This window comes from Epinephelus fuscoguttatus, linkage group LG15, assembly GCF_011397635.1.
Source record: "Epinephelus fuscoguttatus linkage group LG15, E.fuscoguttatus.final_Chr_v1".
Taxonomy (NCBI): Eukaryota; Metazoa; Chordata; class Actinopteri; order Perciformes; family Serranidae; genus Epinephelus; species Epinephelus fuscoguttatus.
Window position 1 is genome coordinate 27,837,208 of NC_064766.1, and position 18,286 is coordinate 27,855,493.

General features: G+C 40.2%; 2 protein-coding genes across 5 annotated transcripts in view; both read right to left on the reverse strand.

Moving 5' to 3' along the window:
- Positions 1-1,299: 1,299 nt before the first annotated feature.
- crsp7 (cofactor required for Sp1 transcriptional activation, subunit 7) lies at positions 1,300-7,216 on the reverse strand. The gene is made up of 3 exons (XM_049599040.1): positions 6,904-7,216; positions 5,773-5,847; positions 1,300-5,683 (listed from the first exon to the last, which is right to left on the reverse strand). Exons 1-3 carry the CDS (start codon positions 6,973-6,975, stop codon positions 3,959-3,961), a joined length of 1,872 nt encoding a protein of 623 aa, XP_049454997.1. The 5' UTR covers positions 6,976-7,216; the 3' UTR covers positions 1,300-3,958.
- A 2,550-nt stretch (positions 7,217-9,766) lies between these two features.
- The window catches only part of crtc1a (CREB regulated transcription coactivator 1a), a 44,732-nt gene continuing 36,212 nt past the window's right edge, over positions 9,767-18,286 (reverse strand). For all 4 annotated transcript variants that reach the window (XM_049599054.1, XM_049599052.1, XM_049599053.1 and 1 more), the window contains one exon: positions 9,767-18,044. In XM_049599054.1, the coding sequence (XP_049455011.1) occupies positions 17,839-18,044 (206 nt within the window). In that variant the 3' untranslated portion in view covers positions 9,767-17,838. The remainder of the gene's footprint in view (positions 18,045-18,286) is intronic.

Sequence of the window (18,286 nt, forward strand, 5' to 3'; positions counted from 1 at the left end):
ACCTGGCACTACAGGTAAGAGACAAATATTATGATTTTGGGGTGAACTGTCTCTTTAAGTTGAGTTTCAACACGAGCAAATGCATTTTTCCAGGTTGTGGAGCTTCTGACAGTGTAGCTGTATCGTATACAAATTTGCTGATCTACATAACGATCAAATGAGACGTGAAAGACATGTTTTGTGACAAATCTGCGAACAAAAGTGTGCTGTACTCAACTAGAGCTGAAATCAATTAGCTAATTAATTGATTGAGAGAAAAATAATCAACAACTGTTTGAATAATTAATCTTTTCAACTCTTTTTTAAGCAAAAAAGCCAAATATTTACTGGTTCGAGCATCTCAAATGATATTTCGGGGCTTTCCTTTGTCATATATGTTGGTAAATTTTCCATCTTTGGGTTTTGTATTGTTTTGATAAAAAATACATAATGAAAATATTATGTAGAGCCAGTTTCTGGCATCTATATAGACAAAATGATTAAGTTAGCGAGAAAATCATGAACACATTATTAAATATTGACAATAAGCCCTAATATCAACCAATCACATCCAGATATTGCAGTGAATTGCACAACTTCAACCTGAAGTAATGTTGCCTGACAAGGTGCAACATCCTGCAGACTAATAATGATGTAAGCCCAGGTGTCTCTGCTCAGTCTGTGGTCATAAACACAGCTGTATTTCTGATACAGCAGGTGATGACATCATACAGGTGTGCAGGGGGACTGATTCAGAGTCTGAGAGTAAACACGACCCGAGGGGGCGGCGGTTACTCAGCCTGATAACTGTGATGAGATTACATCAGCTCTCTGAGTCACAGAAGGGAGTGACGTAGTTATGGTACCTCTGCGTCTGTCAGACATGTAGGGACCCATATGCCAATAAAAATATCGCCGTAGTACACACGAGAACATTTCATTACAGTTGGTGTTAAGGTTGTCACACTTCCTCTGATGGTGGACGATCTAAATCTGATTTTATTTAAAATAAAGGGTCATATTTTCTTTTGTGGGCCTTTGAAATAAAGTCTTATCAATTGATTCCCAATGAAATAAAATACCTCGTACCATCCCACAGTGAGTTACACAAAGGAGACAAGTGGACAATGTGCACCCCCACATGGATGAACTGTGCAAGTACAACAAATGACAGCATAATGCAACTTCAACAGTGACACTCACAACAAAGGGCAGAAGTATTCAGAGCTCAGACCGACCATTTAGTTCCAACAGGGCAAACATAACCATGCTTGTTGAACACTAAAGCACCGCAAAAGACCCACGAGTCAGTCGACTGAACTGAAGATTTAGATCATTTTTATTTTTCAAACAATTGAGAGATGTTAAACACTGAACAAATAAAGATGCCCCAGTCAAAACTCCAGAAAACAGATTCTTATCAACCAGTTGTAGCACTTTTTCCTTTATTGCCAGCTGTGTTGTTGTGCAGTTTCTCATTGTCTGCAGCTTCACCCTCTCTCTAGATCAGTGTATACAAAAAAAGTAACAGAAAACGGTGCATATACCAGCGTCGTATTGATCGAGGGATTTGCAGCTCTCGCACACGAACCCAGCTCCGCGGACAGATGCGTTTCATATGCGACAGCAAATCCAGATTTACCATTTACCAAGGCACATTGGTAGGGATGAAGGACTGAAAGGATGAATGGACAGAGGCTGCGCAGAAGCCAATCTTAATTTAAGTCATATGAGAAAAAGAAGTGGTAGTGACCGATGAGTGCAGAGGGGAAAATCAACTTTTAGTTGTCACGTGGAAAATGCCAAGAATATCTGATGCACACAGCTTTCTCTCTTGACCTTTTATGTTTGCTGTATTGAAAAATGGAAGCAGAAAGACATGATCCTCAAATAAATATTTACGAAACTCTCGAAAGTAGCTGCAAAAGCTATGTATGCGTCTTCAGCCCTGTCTATACATACAGATATTTTCATAAATGGATGCTTTCCTCTACAGTTTGGTCTCTTGTCCACACACAGTCACATGTTATTAAGACACAGATTTCTTCTAAGGTGCAGTTTTTGCTTGGTGTAAACACCATAAACTAAAAACGACAATGATGGCAGACTACTAGTTTGCTAACGTTCTGATAGCAGTGCTTGGTCTTATGACTAATTTACACTTAAAGTTAGTATTGCCGCACTCAATGGACGAACGGAAGCAGCTGCTGTCCCCAGTGTTTTCAGTCCATCTCAGCATCCATGGTTTAAAGTCCTCCAGAAATGAAGGTTTTGTACCGAGCCAGGTCACTTTCCAGAGTGGGACTGTTGTTGACGAGGATTGGGAGGTAAACTTTCGGACGTCCAGGGAATCATTCGTATGTTTAGTAAGCTTAAATTGAATGGAAATCCACGCCGACGTGTTCTTCAGCAGGTTTTTGAAAAAGGTAACGTTAGCTTGTACACACTCTGCTACCTTCGTGACGAGGTAGACTGCTGAAGACAGCGAACAGCAGCAAGTGTGGAGTCAATTTTGTGTTCTAGTGTGGACAGAGGTACTTTATAAAACAAAGGTCGTGTGGAATGATAGGGAAAAATATCCATTTTCAAAAATATCTGTAAACACATAGGCAGGGGCTTTAAGTCTGAATAAACTGCGGGCACACAGATTGTGGGAGCATCAGTCACTATTCCCGTTTGAATTATGTCAGTGATGAAATGACCAACAAGATGTCAACTTATGAAGAAGTGCGTAGCAAGTCTCAATCCTTTACATTCACTAAGGCTGTTTAACTCAGGAAATATTGTGATGGAACTCGAGAAGGCAAACAATATCTAAAGGAAACAAAATGAGATTTTCAAATAATGCAAACATTGATCAGCACCATCTGATTTGACATTCGTTACTTTTTTAAACTTGGGAGAGAATTAGTGTGAGGCGGGAGTTTTTTCCACTTTAGCTGAATTAATTGTTTTAATTAGCACCACACTACTTTTGACGACACCATTTTGAAACCAGAATGAATTTCTTCTTGAGGGTTGAGGTGGGCATACAGGAGCTGTGTGATGAGACAGAGAGCGTGAAAGTGGGTGCGGGGTGGAGTATGGAATGTTTATGACCATATGCATTGGTCCGTCTTAAAGAACGACCATGCAAAAAAAAAACAAAACAAAAAAAAACATGCGTATGCCCCTTTAACATTGAAGATTAGGCTGACAGCATTGTGATGCAAACAGGAAAAAAAATTAACAAAGAAAACAAAACCAGATCTATTATAGTTTCTTAATGTCTGTTCAGGTGAACTTCCCATAAATGAACTGGTCAAAATAAATAGATGTATACATGATAAGAAATTTATAATTTACTCTTTATATCTCACATAAAGCTTCTTGTAACTGCCAAATATGATCCAGTATATCATACTCTGGACATGTTCAGCTCTATCTGTGCTAGATGAACTCTATCAACACCTTTTCTGGGCACCAACATGGCGGTCTGGACAGGACAGCTAAACCCCGGCCTTCCCTCAAATTTAATCCTAGATTGTAATTCCTCATTAGAAACTAGAAGGTAAAAAAAAAAAGAGAACAGTACCATCTCAGTGAGCCTGAAACAGAGGTACGATTCAGAACATTAAATATTCACATCATAACACCATTTCCGGCTGTCTGGGATAATGCTGTCCCCTCCTTCTTTCCTTCAGTGTTAGTAGCAGCACTCTGCAACGAGGGCCTCATCATTCCTGTGGCTTTCAGTTTGAAAAATAAAACAGAAACAGCCCTTGGTATTACAAACTCAACTATTCTTTAAATCTTTACTCTTTTTTAATACCAAAATCTCATTAGATTATCACAGAAAGAGGAAGAGGCATGGGGGAGGGAGTTTAGCAGGCCTGGCTTTTGCCGAACTCACAGTGGACAAACAAAATCACAAAGTGTCTCGTCTCTGTGGCGAGACAAAGAAAGGAGTGGAAAAAGGACAGCAACCTTCCCAAACCCCTCAGTCTAGGCAAACATATGGCAGGATGTTCAATTTGCTTTCATCCCCATGAGGGTCCAATGATATGCACTCTGTCCAATCATACCAGGTGCCCTTGGTGTCATAACAACCGTTCACCCCCGGCCAGTGCTGTGTGTGTATCCTGCCCAGGTCATCGTCCGTCACGTCCCGGCTCACGCCCGGTAAATCCCCTACTGAGCTGTCCGTCTGCAGAACATGTATCTTCCGTGAATCCTTGACCTCCTGTTCTTCCCTTTTCAGATACTCTGTCATAAAATAGTGCGCACTAGGGGCCTGGACCCCAGAGGAGGTGAGCACATTACTCTGAAGGTTCAAGTAGGACTGGATGATTTCATTTCTGGACAGCTCCTTCCAGTTTGTTTGATGGAAAGGGTTAGGGCTGGGACCTGGGGCTGGGGCTGTGGTTGTGGTTGTGGCCGGGGCCAGGGCTGGGACAGGGACTGGGACCGGGGTGAGGACAGTGGGCTGTTGTACAGTGCTTTCAGTTCTCTGCCTTAACTCAGCAGGGTCAGGAGTGGGGGCTTCCTCTGTTAGAGAAGGTTCTTTATGTACCAGAGGTTTGATCTGACCTGTGACGGGGTCAAATGTTAATCTGCGTTCTTTTAACCGTACAGGTTTAGTCGTGTCCTCTATTTTCTGGCCATCTAGGTTGACAGAGTAGTCTCTTGACCTGTACTTCCGCCTTTTATGCTCCGAGTTGGGGACCGTTGCCCCGTCTGTGTCATCAGACATAGACATGGCTCCCTCAGATGTCGGTCTGTGTAGTTCTGAGTTGTGTTGGAGGTGGGAGGGTGAAGGGGAGACTGATGGGGATTCCAGTGTTGCAGATATGTCTTGTGGTGGGCAATGAGAAGGGGCTTCTGACGAACTGGCCCAGTGCATTGAAGACCTATGAGAAGAATGTGGCAGCTTGTCAGCGTAAGATGTGTTGGCTGGGGAGGATACGGGCTGAGATATGGACAAGGGAGAGTCCCTAGAGGAGGGGCTTGGAACAGGTGTTCCTTTAGGTGCATATGAAGAGCGCTTGGTCACTGTGTCTTGCTTCATGCTCCTTGGACTAGAAGTGAGGCCACGGGGACTTCGAGTTTGATAATACCCCCCTCCTCCTTCGTCCAATCTAACCTGTTGCTGCATCACAGCAACCTTGATCATAGAGGAAGTGCTAGGTAGTTTGGCCACTCCTGGGGAGCTGGGGCGAGGCTTGACAGCATTAACCGGAATTCTGTTGATTTTATCATTATCAAGGTGCTCTATCCGAGATCTGTCGGGAGACGGGACGACTGGCTGGTCAGGCAGGGTATCAGGACTGCCTGCGATCCCGTTGGTGGGTGGCGGTGAAACAGAGTTATCAAACGAAGACATCTTGGAGATTTTTTCTGGTAAGTGCACTCCACTGTCTCTGTGCTCTGCTCTGCGTTTGCGGCTGCTTGACTTCTCGGCTTTTGGTGAGTATGTGTTGTGTACATCGTTTCTGATTTTGACTTCAGGGACACCCTTCCCTGACACGGAAATGTCAGGAGGGGCGGCATCTGTTCTGCAGGGGTGGGAACTGCCATTGGTGGACCCTGGTGTACTTGCAGCCACAGCTGGCCCAGGCTCAATCAGCTTTTGCCAGGCCCTCAAGAGTTTCTTAGCACGCTTGGCGAGGTCTTCATCCTTGGTCTTTTTCCTGACGTCATTGATAAGTTTTCCTAGTCGAGTTTCCTACATAAATAATGTGTCATAGTTAGAAATAAATAAATGAGCACAATTTCCACATGAAACAGTAGTTCACATATAGTCAACTGTCTTACCTCAAGTGCTTCTTTGGTGATAGGATACTGTTCAAGACAGGAAATTACCTCCAATACAATCACCATATTGCATATCTGCAAAGAGGGCAAACATTTTGTATTACTCCACCTGCACTGTTGATTGCACAAAGCAAATATTTAGTAGTAGTTTAATATCATCAGTGACAGAGAAAGTCCCTGTTAAATGAAAATCTGAGTCATAGTCTGGGTATAAATGTGATAATATAATTGTAAAAGATATGAATACTATGAGACGGTGTAAATGACCGATAACCAAGTTTCCTATATTAATGTTATGGCTAAAATCGCTGTTGAATCGTGCCTGCAACGTGTGTGAGTATGGGGGCAAGTTAGCTTATAAGTTAGCTTGTCTGTCTGTTTCACATCGACATAACGACGTTGAAAAGTAGCCATGGCGAAGTGTCAACTCAAAAAACCTTCACTGTTAGAAACATTTTAGCTAAATTATAGTATTGGGGCAAAAACTAGAAGGTAAAAGTAATAATCATTAATTTGAGCTAGTTTCTTATCCTGTCGAGCAAGTCAAGCAGCGTTTGAGTGTCGGCAGACTTAGCGTTACCTGTGTTAGCTAATTTGGCTAACGCTAGCGTTAACTAACTTGAGAGGGAAGGGTCCGACTATTTCCTAAAACGTAGCTAAGAGTTAGCTAGCTACCTCCCACACTTCGGTAACAAGGAATTATCGGAAGGGTCTACAACGAACCTCGGGCCAACTAGTAAAAAATACAGATAGTTTTGGAGTTGAATGTGTATATCAGGGGTATGTGCACGCTATGGATTCCTTCAAGCCCTTAAGTACTCTAAACCCGCTCTGGTGTTGAAGCTAGGCTAGCAGCTAGCATGCTACATGAACAAGCTAACGCCAGATTGGGGTTCAACCGAGGTAGCGCTTCTGCTAAGTTAGCTTGCAAGCTGTCAAATCAAGAACTCAACGTCTCCCCGTCTTTCGCAGTCATTCGACATGTCGGTGCCAGCCCACATTGTAAACCACGCATTTTATAAACCAGTGAAGCAGTTATTTGACAGCTGTTGTGTGAACTGCCTTGTTGAGTTTGCCGGAGTGCAGGTAAACAAGCTAACGTTAGCCACCTAGCCTGCTAGCTCTACTCACATTGCTGCGACAGTCGATGGCCTGCAGCAGCCGGTCCCTCATCTGCTGCGGGGTTGCTAAGACCGTTGTCATTGCCTGTTCGGTGCGATCCGGAGGATGAAGGGAGGAATCCTCCAAAATGAAAACCGGGTGACAGTGATGACTCAAAGGCCGATGCGGTGACACGTCAGGCGTCCGAACAGCATATTCTTCTGTCGCCTGTAAGGTAGACGGCTCAGTTTTTCTCACATGGAGTGGGAAATGTGTGTGCTGTGTTGACCGTCGGCTGCTGCCTGCTGGGCGCTCTCGCAACTCACTACCAGCTGCTGGATCTCTCAACGGCCTCCTGCTGCATGCTGGGATACGATGGATGCGCTTTGACGTCTGCACGTAACCAAGTAAACATCCCTGCCGTCCACCTACACTCCTGGGTATACCCATTGATGTACTCCACTGCTTCTAGCCCCAAATGAGGATATTAGGTTAATTTGAAAAGATCCATCACCAATTAATTGCTCGTTTTTTAAATTAATCCATCATTATTTAGTCTATAAAAGGTCAAATGTGATGAGAAAAGCCAATCACAGTTTCCCAAAGCCCAAAGTGATCATTTTAAATCACTCGATTTGTCTGACCAACAGCCCAAAACCCAAATATGTTCAATTTACAATTATATAAATCAGAAAAAAACAGCAAATCATCTCATTTAAGAAGCTGGAACCAAATCATGTTTGACATTTTTGCACAATAAACAACTTAAACAAGCCCTCAGTATGTAATCACAATTATTGGTGATTAATTTCTGTCAATTAACCAATCAATGACTACACTAATTGTTCCAGCTCTAAACTGAACCCCAGACAAAAAGAATAGAAAACACAGAAGCCACATGCACAACTCAAGTTCAGTTTATTTGATTTATAAGATGTGCAGTGACATTAATCATCTACAAGAAATGAAAACATGGTTGCACCAGATTTAGCGAAACTCTCATTTCCATCTGTAGTCTTTCACATAATGAGTAGACTCAAGAAATAGAAATAAAATTCAAGGTGCAATGCAGACAATAGTAAATCTATGCGCCTAACATAATAGAGGCTGTATGGCCACACTGCACAGTACAAAATACAATATAAACCAATAGAACAAGGCAACATATTAAAAGATGTGAATCATTTACCAGGTAGAGGCCAACAGGTTTGACTTTCCTTCTTCCTAGAGGAGAGATTCACATCAGTTTTTGGACCAACTTTGGCAAAAAGTTTTTTTCAAGTGTTCTGTATCTGTAACCACACACTCCCACACACAGCTTGCAATACCAAAAGTCACTTCTTATGCAGACATTCAACTAAAAGTTTGATATGGATGCTTTCTACCACAAAATGCAAGTTAAAGGACCAGTGTGTGAGATTTAGGGGGATTTAATGGTGTCTAGCAGTGAGGATTGCAGATTGCAACCAGCTGAAACTTCTCCTGGTTAGAATTCCTTCTGTGTTCACTGTTCAGGAGGTTTTTATGGGGAGGTGAATTATCAGCAGAAACAAAAACAAACAGATACAGTGATTAAAAGTGGTAAAATGCAGAATAAAGCTGTGGTCATCATTCAAAAAGGGAAACCATAACACTAGCAGGACAGATTTAAGATGGTGGTTGGCTGGTTAGCACACTGACAACGCAACCTGATGTTGAGGGAGCAAATTACCGTGGCCAATACGACAAAAAACTCCAAACTAGCTTCTGCTGGGGAACTCAATGGCTAAAAAATATTCTCACCTAATATAGGGAGTTTGTTTAGGTTTCTTCCTCTCCAAAACAAATGGACCTGGTGATTTAAACCGGTAAAAACACTGAATAAAGCAGTGTCATGTTAACAAAATAAGTGTGCTCTTGTTGCAGAGGGGCTGCTAACTATGATGGCCTACGTAAAATGCAAATGACCCAATCTAGAGACAGCATTTGGTTTGTCCATTCAGGCTACTGTGGACGAGTATCAACTCTTATGTAGATATAAATGGCTCATTCTAACCTAACAAAAACACAACGATTCCTATTTGAGGTGATTATACAGCCGAGAAAACCTACCTTATATCAATATATTCCTTTATAGCCTACACACTTGACCTCATGACTTTATATTGCAGCATTCCACCAGCAGATGGAGTCCTTCAGTTTCCAAAAGAGGGCACAACTACAAGAGGAGATGAGGCATCACTGGAGCAGATAGGTTGTACAACACTATTGAGCCATTTGAGGGCATCAGTGATGAAGCCCGGGAAGCTGGCCTTCAAATTTGAGCCACTGAACTCCCTGCAGTTCAGTGGCTCAAATTTGAGCCACTGAACTGCAGGGAGTTCCTTCAGGGGTCAGTCATGCTTAGTTTTATTGCATATGTATGTTTGTTTTCTAGGATTATCAGATGGCTAACAAACAGAAAAATGCATCTTTTATATCATTGGCTGAGTTAGAAGTCATTGTCCATATGAGTATTAGGCAAGCAGAAAGAGGAGAGACATATGGGGGTTCTTTTGTTGTAATAGATTATTGCTTATTGCTGGCCATAGTATTTGACAGTAAATGATCATTTTTTTACAGCATAATTATGAACTTTACCCAGTGTAGAAAAGACAGAAATCTTACCAGCAGTCATCTTGGTCGTTACTTTTGTCATACCCATCCCACATGCAAAATGTCCAGTGTCAACTCATTAAAATTGTTAGTGTGGACAGAGTGGGAGAAGGCAGGGCAAGTGCTGGGCGTGAAGCTGCAGAGTGGGTGAGAAAGTCTAAGTTATGCCAGTTATGGGGGCTGTAATCATCATGTAACTACTGCTTTAGTTCGCTGTCTTCTAGTGCTCTTCTTGCAGTCCACCTAATGACAAAAACAAGACGACAGACACGTCTTTGCTTTGTCAGATATATTTATTTTCATTTCATTTACAAATAATAATGCAAAGATACAAAGACAGAAGCCTTCACACGAGAAAAATACATAAGGTACAGTTCAAACAGAAGCGTATTTCATCTTTAATAGAGCGCACATTTACAGCCAACTTGGATTCTTTTGGTCCGATTCGACAGTTAAAATAGAAAACACACAATTTGAAGAACAAGGTTTGAACCAGTAATTTTTAAAGGGTTAGCTCAAAAAACTTGCCAAGCTGTGCTGCAGAATGCTAGATTTTGCATATTCTATGAGCATAATGTTTCCTGTTGCTGCGAGTGTACTATGGGAGCATAGTGCACCCCTTCACGGCAGTAAAATGCATGTGCAGTGTTTGGAATAGTACTCAGAAACAAAATACATCGTATAACAATTTAGCTGCCATTGTATGAGGCTTGAACCAGCAGCGGGCTGTCCTCAAAATGCACACAAAAGGATTCATAGATGTGGGTAACCCACTGAGTGACTGTACACGACTGACTCCGTTTCTTCTTCCTGATTCAGTTTGTGTTTTAACATGTGGTGTCTACATATATCTATATATATATATATATATATGTATAGCCTGACTGTACAGTATTTGTATCTGCTATGTTATTTCTTACTGTATGTCTATGTTATTTCTCAGACAAGATGTATAGAGTAATATTCACTACAAAATAGTGCTTGACAGCAGATTTATAAAACAAGGCAAACTAAATACTTAATTTAAAGCAAAATACACTATGTCAAGGTATTTTCTGAGATATTTTTGAAATTCAGCATCATGCAGAAAAAGAGATTCCCCAGGTAGTGAATAGGATATGTCAGTCACATCTCTTTTAAGTTATGCTGCAAGAATTTCTGTAATTATGTTCCATGTAAACAATGCATTGACATGTTCGTAGTTTATATATATATGAAGCAAATCGTACCCCGATGCAGTATTTTGAAAAACAAAGGGAGAGGATGTGTCTCAACAGTAAGAAGGATAAAATGTCCAAGTATTCCCTCATTTATGGCTAATTTGAACTTTGGTTTTCTGGTTCAAACTGTTGATTTAACACTAGAGGAGAGAAGAATATTCAGTGCTGATGACAGATTTACTATAAAACTAAATTCAATAAAATCTAGATAGTACCTATTCTGTTAAAAAAAAAACATCTGATGGCATGTAGCTGCTTGTAGCAAGTAAAGAGGAAGGGGAATTTCTGCAAAATGAAGTCTGTAAATTAAATTAAAAAAAAGTGCTTTCAGGGCCTAGAAATGCATATGAATGAAGTCCAGAGGAAATATAATTCATATAACTTCAAAATCTCATGAAACAGAATATATTATAGTCATAGTATTGAAATTACACTACTGATTCACTGTTAAAGGTCCAGTGTGTAGGATTTAGGAGGATATATTGGCAGTAATGGAATATAATATAATAAGTATGTTTTCTTTAGAGTATAATCACCTGGAAATAAGAATCTTTGTGTTTTCGTTATGTTAAAATAAGCCGTTAATATCTACATAGGGAGTTAGTCCTCATCCACAGATATCACCATACTGCACTGCCATGTTTCTACAGTAGCCCAGAATGGACAAACTAAACTTTTGCTCTCGACAGGACCTTTTGTGTTTTCATATCAGGCACTGTAGTTAGCAACCCCTCCACGATGAGCCAAACAGCATTGGAAAAACACTGAATTGTAATGTGAAGCTGTTTTTTCTCAGTGTTTTTCGTGGTTTAAATCAACAGGTCTGTTTGTTTAAGAGAGGAAGAGACCTCTGTGGATAATTCGGCTCCTGGTGAAAACCTAAAGAACATCTGGATCTTAAGTTATCACAGAAAAAAGGTGAGCACACATTATCAGGTGCTAGGCTAGGGGCATGTCTGCGACAAGCCAAACAACACTGGATAAACACTCATTTGTAAGGTGAAGCTGCTTTATTCTGTGTTTTTACCAGTTTAAATCACCAAATCTGTTTGTTTTGGAGAGGAAGAGACCTCAGAGGATAATTTGGCTCATGATAAAAACCTCCTGAACAATAAACACTGGAGGAATTCTAACCAAGAGTCCATGCTTGGCATACTTGAAAAGTTTCAGCTGGTTGCATTCTGCAGTTCTCACCATTAGATACCACTAAATTCTACACACTGCTCCTTTGAATCTAAATAGCAAAATCATTTTGCTATTCTACACTGCGAGTGGTTCATATGTAGCTCGTTATTCCAGATACAGTATTTAATAAACATATTTTTTATGGAGAGAAAAACAAACATTGCTCTGTTGTAAACTCTTGTCTCTGTAAACACTGGTGCAACACCAATGGATACCTGAACGTTGATGCATAAAAAGGTGGCAGTAACAGGCGACACATCAGTCAGAGCTATCTACATGAGCACAAAATAAAAGTTCAAAGAAATACCAAAACAAAAGATGGACCTACGAAGATGTCAGGCTCACTGTAAAGTCTGAGGTCCAGCAGAGAATATAGAGCCACAATGACATATTGCAGCACAGTATTTCTCAGTGCATTTTCTCACTTTGACATCATATCACATAAAGCACGAAAAACATTGTTCCTACCATACAGCAATATACAAAGCTAGTCTAGATTTACCATGACGTAATTAAAGTCTGTGGGTGTTGCACAGAAAATAAGCACATACCGTATATTGCAGTGTAAAACAACGTACCAAACAACAGCTTCTACATGTGCATAAAAGGCTGATTACCATATTTCCGATGCTTTTAGGCTTCACTTAGCAGATACATTAGCCTACACATGATGCTGAATTAAAAAGAGACAGAGGACAATATTACCAAACGAGAAAAACAAATCACTGGGACAAACAAAGACTTCACCCTTCAAAGGAAAATAAAACCCAAGCATTAAAGGGGAAAACAAGTCCAGATATTCATGCAGTCACAACATTATTAAAGTAGGGAAAAAAGCAAGAAACACTGCATCAAAATTCAGAAATGTGATGCATCCAAAACATTAGAGTATTTAAAAAAAGGGAAAGAAATCTTCAACTGATTCGATGCACATTTGTCAGAACATTTTTGGTTTACATCACGTGAGAATAATGGTGGAATATGTCGGCACAGGAGGACCTTGACACACATCAACAGAAATAATGTCGCAGCTACAGAATAGCCTTTTTCATAGTGCGGAATATTAATGAGAAACGTCTATATAGCAGAGGTGTGGACTTGAGTCACATTACGACTTTAGACTCCACTTTACAAAATCAAAAAAGACTTGCAACTCTTTAACACCAATGACTCGTAACTTCACTTGGAGCCTTTGCCTTGAAAATATTTGATAACTTCCCTCAAGCCTGAAGATTAAAAAGTATGATATTGACAAAAGTGGGCCACAAATCAATTACCGTAAAACTTTGATTAAACGCCCAGTCCCTTTTACTAACCCGTCGTGGCTACACATTTTGACAAATGAAGGCCTGTCTCAAATAGAGGCCTGGTCTGGTAGCCAAGCAGTTTTTATTTGTTGGCTACCTCCAGTTATGTGTCCATTCCTTGATTACCCTGTAAGTTATTCATACTCCTTTAGTCCACAAGGGTCCTCAGATCAAAAGAATCAAAAGGATTTTTCCAAAAAATCAGAGTTGTGAGTATTGTTTTAACAGGATAAAGTGGCGTTGTGTTGGTATGCCTGGTGCCGTAAACCTTGAGTGCCGTACCTTTCTCTCTGATACACTATCTGTCAGAGCTAGATCAAATGAATGATTCATAATTGATATATTATCTGAAGCCTAATTTAAATAGTTTGGTGTGAAAGGAATTAAAGGCCTGTCCCAAATATAGGCCTGTTGGTTTCAGTGATTTAAGCAAATAATAGCCCGGGCTATTAAATGAAGTTTTACGGTAATATACAGTGGTTAACATTCAGTTAATGCTAATCATTCCCAGCAAGTCCACACTTAATTTCCGAGACCCACTTTCTTTGAACCTATCTGCCAACCTCCAGTCAAGTTGCAGGAGAGAAACATGAATAACTAATGTTATGTTACTCAACGACAGTTGGAAAAAATTATTCCAAAGATAATTCTGTTCAACAAAAAACAACTTGCAGCAAGCAAAACATGCAAGATAAAAATTACAGATTTAGGTGCAACAACATCCAACAAACTTGTTTAAACGAATATACATTCTAAAAACCATTTTATTTATATTACTCTGTTAAAATGGCATTTAACTTGCTGAAGAGCGCATTATGACTTGTGTAATTCAAAACCCAAGTTTAGGACATGGCACTGCCTGTTTGAATTGTGACTTGAGTGCAAAACAATGACTTGGTCCCACCTCTGCTATATAGTGTTCTAGAAATGAACTTATATTCATTTTATGGGCATTTAAATAATATTTATACCTGGATTTAATTACAATATAAATTCTATAATATACTTTTCAGGGACTTGTTGATCCCATCTGGCACAATATTGTGCTAATATGCAAATTTCACATATACTCATCTGAGAAATTACACTACACTGTACCTGTATCTTTATATATTTTAGTAATAAAGTTTAAATTTTGTAATCAGTGATTGATAAAACATATACTGTTTATCTCTCTCTCTCTGCTATCAGTAGCAGAGAGAGCTGCAGCACAGGAACATGACCTCTGATCACCACTGTCTCCAAATACAAATGTTTTCCAAAATTTATGAAAAACTGTGTAACAGTAGGCAGCTAACAAAATACTCACTGATTAAAAACAGCTCCTTTAAATAGATTATCTGTATATGACTTTTAAAAAATAACTATAATTTAATTTAGCTTTTTTCATATTTCTTTTTTTGTTTTTTTTTTTTAACAAGAAGGCAGGTTTAATTTAAGACAGGGCAAACAGGTCCAGTGCACATAACAGTCACGGGGGGAAGGTTGGGATATAAACTCATAAATCAGTGTTAATAAATGCATAAAGTGCAATATGAGAGATGGGACAGGTTAATGAGTGAATCACCCACTAACAAAACATAGTAGATTTTTTTTAAGAGCAAATGAAGCCATAAAAAAGCAGAACCAAAGCGTGATCGATAAAGGGCAACACGAGCATGACGAGGATATTCAGTGTCACTGTAGTGCCGAGGAAACATAAACAGTCACATGTAAAACATAAAACAGTACGCCACATCTCAAAAAAAATAACAGGTGAAAAATATTTGGTCCTACAGTACATAAAGGCTAGACATGAGAGGCAATGAAAATGACAAGATGGCAACGACACAACTGTACAGATGTGACCTAAATACATTCTCATTGCATCAACAATGCTGTTCTAGTATAGAGGCAGTTCAATTGTCTGGAAAAATATATATATTTCAACTACACTGAGGTCACATCTTTGGGAGAAATCGAGGAGTTTCTACTGTATGACACACGCACTGAGCATTTTTTCTTTCCTCTCTGCTCCGAACACGTCTGAAAGGAAAATGTAAAGAGTTTTAAAAAGTATCAAAAGAAATATAACATGGCACCATCGCTGTGCATTCTGTACGAACCGTGCACATTGGCTTCCTTTTTTTATGAGGGTTCATTTTGTCTGTTTCATTTTACAGTCCTAAACCAATCGCTGTAGTTTTGCATAGATACCATTACGCAAAATCTAATCACATTCTGTACATGTAAAATATAAAACGAAACAAGCCTGTAAACATCTATTTCATAACAGAGAACTCATTTAGCCATTGAGAACTGACTGATAAATGAGAGGTGATATGGTAGTGACGATGGGTAAAGTAATGGATAAAGATCAGCGCACCTCAAAAGTACAACTACACTAATGCAACTGTGAATTATGTGTAGGCCAAACCACCTGTACAACTGTAAAAATGACTTGACAATTATTTTTTTACCTCATTTACATTATAGTCATCTTTGCATGAAAACCAAAATGTCAAGCTATTAAGGCAAAACAAGTATGCACAGTGATTTGTGATTTCATGCATAACTGATGACTGCTATTTACTATGGTGATATTCAGAATTCAGCATCTCCTGAAAACAACTTAGGTGGCAAAATAATGACTCATCATTGCTCAAGACTTCAGAGGAAAATTTGGGAAACATCAAACCAGGCCTGACTTTGACTTCTGTGACAAACACAGGGATCAGCGCTAAACTGAAGGGACAGTTCAGCCCCAAAAACACATATTCCTCCTCTTACCTGTAGAGCTATTTATCAGTCTAGATTGTCTTGATGGTAGTTGCTGAGTGTTGGAGATATCGACCGCAGAGATGTCTGCCTTCTTTTGAATAAATTGGAACTAGATGGCACTCGGCTTGTGGTGCTCAAAGCACCAAAATAACTCAAACTATTTTCTTTCTACCAAACTACACCTGCCAACTGTATCACTGCAAAGGTTGGGTACCAAACTCTGCACTTTTAAGGGTACCGACTGAATTCATCGGTACTACTGAATACTGTTTTACCTGAGAGCGTATCTCGGTAAGAATGAAGGGTTCATACAACGGTCAGAAGCACCCCAAAGCTGGGGAATCAGCCACAGAGCTCCGAGGCCAACAACAGAACTCCCCAGAGCCGCCAGGTTCAACTTAAGACTTAAGACAGGAGGTGGAAGCAAAAACCACAGAGCTCCACAGCAGCTCTGCCGACTTCTCAGCGAGTCAAAACTATTGCTGCAGCACCAATCTGGCAATGTCTTTTCTAGATTATTTAAGTAATAGCCTAGTGTCACTGCCTGACAAGCAAACTTGAGCTTCAACAATTAATCGATAGGTTTTCAACTATTAAATTTATCGCCAACTAATCTGTAATATATTAATTAGTGTGAGGAATTTTTAAGAAAAGAATTTCTCTGATTCAAGCTTCTTAAATGTAAATATTTTGTGGTTTCTTTACTCCCCTATGTCAGTAAACTGAGTATCTTTGGGTTGTGGACAAAACAAGACTTTTGAGGATGTCATCTTGAGGTGAGGGAAACACTGATCAACTTTTTTTCCCCCATTTTCTGGCATTTAATAGAGCAAACAACTAATCGATTAATCGAGAAATCGAGAAGCAGACAGATAGATACAGAAGATCAGCGCTATGTGTGATTAGAAAAGAGCAGAGAAACAGCAGAATCATTTTAGTCTACTACGTCACCCTTGTAACTTCTTCAAAAAGTACATTTTGAGTGATGAGTAGATGCACTCTTCCTTCTGCATGGTGATAGGGGTATTTTTTGCTAGAATATGAAACTGCTCACAACAAGATCTGTGGATTATCTTGAGTAACCGCCTCATTATTTCTGGAAAGAGACATTGCTGTTGAGGTTTTTTTTGGAAGTCGAGCACCACAAGCCGAGTGCCATCTAATTCCATTATATTCAAGAGAAGGCAGACGTCTCTATGCCCGATATCTCCAACACTGCAACTCACACCGAAACTATCTAGGCTGATAAACTGCAATACAGGTAAGAGGGAAAATATGTATTTTTGATTTCATGTTTAACTGTCCCTTTAATATCCAAACTGAATGCATTACACAGAGCAACCAGCTTGGCACAGACGAAGGTTAAACCTGTCAGGTGTTTCCTCTGAATCATCAAGCTACTCTGTGTTAGCAGGTGTGTGATAGATTGTTAAGGGTTTGCTCTGCAGACTTGGTTTAGTCAGTCATTGATGGAGAATAAGAGACCAGACTCCTTCTGCCCTCATGATATATTCATCAAGCTGCCTCGAATAAAAACTAAGCATCTAAATAAATCAAAACTGAATGTGTCATTTGCAAAAGGTAGTGACAGAACCATGAAGATCATTCATACCATACTTGAGTGTCATCAGTCGTGAACCATCTTTCCTGTTTTCAAGGTTTCCAGTCTTCAAAAACATTTCAATATATGATGTTTCTTTAAAAGCTCTCTTGTTGGGTTTTGATTGGGTCGGTCGGTGTGGAATCGATATTCTGTCCAGACGAGGTCTCGACCAGCGTGCTCCAGAAATCTGCTCCTCTTGGTTTTCCCCCAGGGCAGCAGGATTCACACACCTGTGCATGAGCATGTGGTGCGGTGGTTAGAGCCGGTCGAGGCGGAACGCATCCTCTGTGGCGGGGTCAGCAAGGACCATGTCCGGATCATTGAGCATGTGCAGGCCGTCGAGCGTCAGCGGGTCGATTTTCAGATCATCCAGTGGGAACTGGGAGTCAACGTCGAAGCTGACATCTGTGGAGAGCGAGCCAGTGAGGTCTTTGGGCAGGCTGGGGGGAGACTCTCCGCTCACTGAGCAGAGGCAAGACAACAAAAAACAAAACAAAAAGATTAGTAGCTGAAGGCAGTAGCAGGCAGACATTTATTTCTATTAGAGTTTTTAAAGGTATATTTTCCTAATTTTCAACCAGCTTTGTGTCATAACAATGTGGGAATGAGCTATTGTAAACTTCCCTCCATCTTACCAGTGTCCAGATCTCTTGGGCTGTTGCTGGAATTACACATCATACTTTATCATTTTTGTTCGCCCGCTG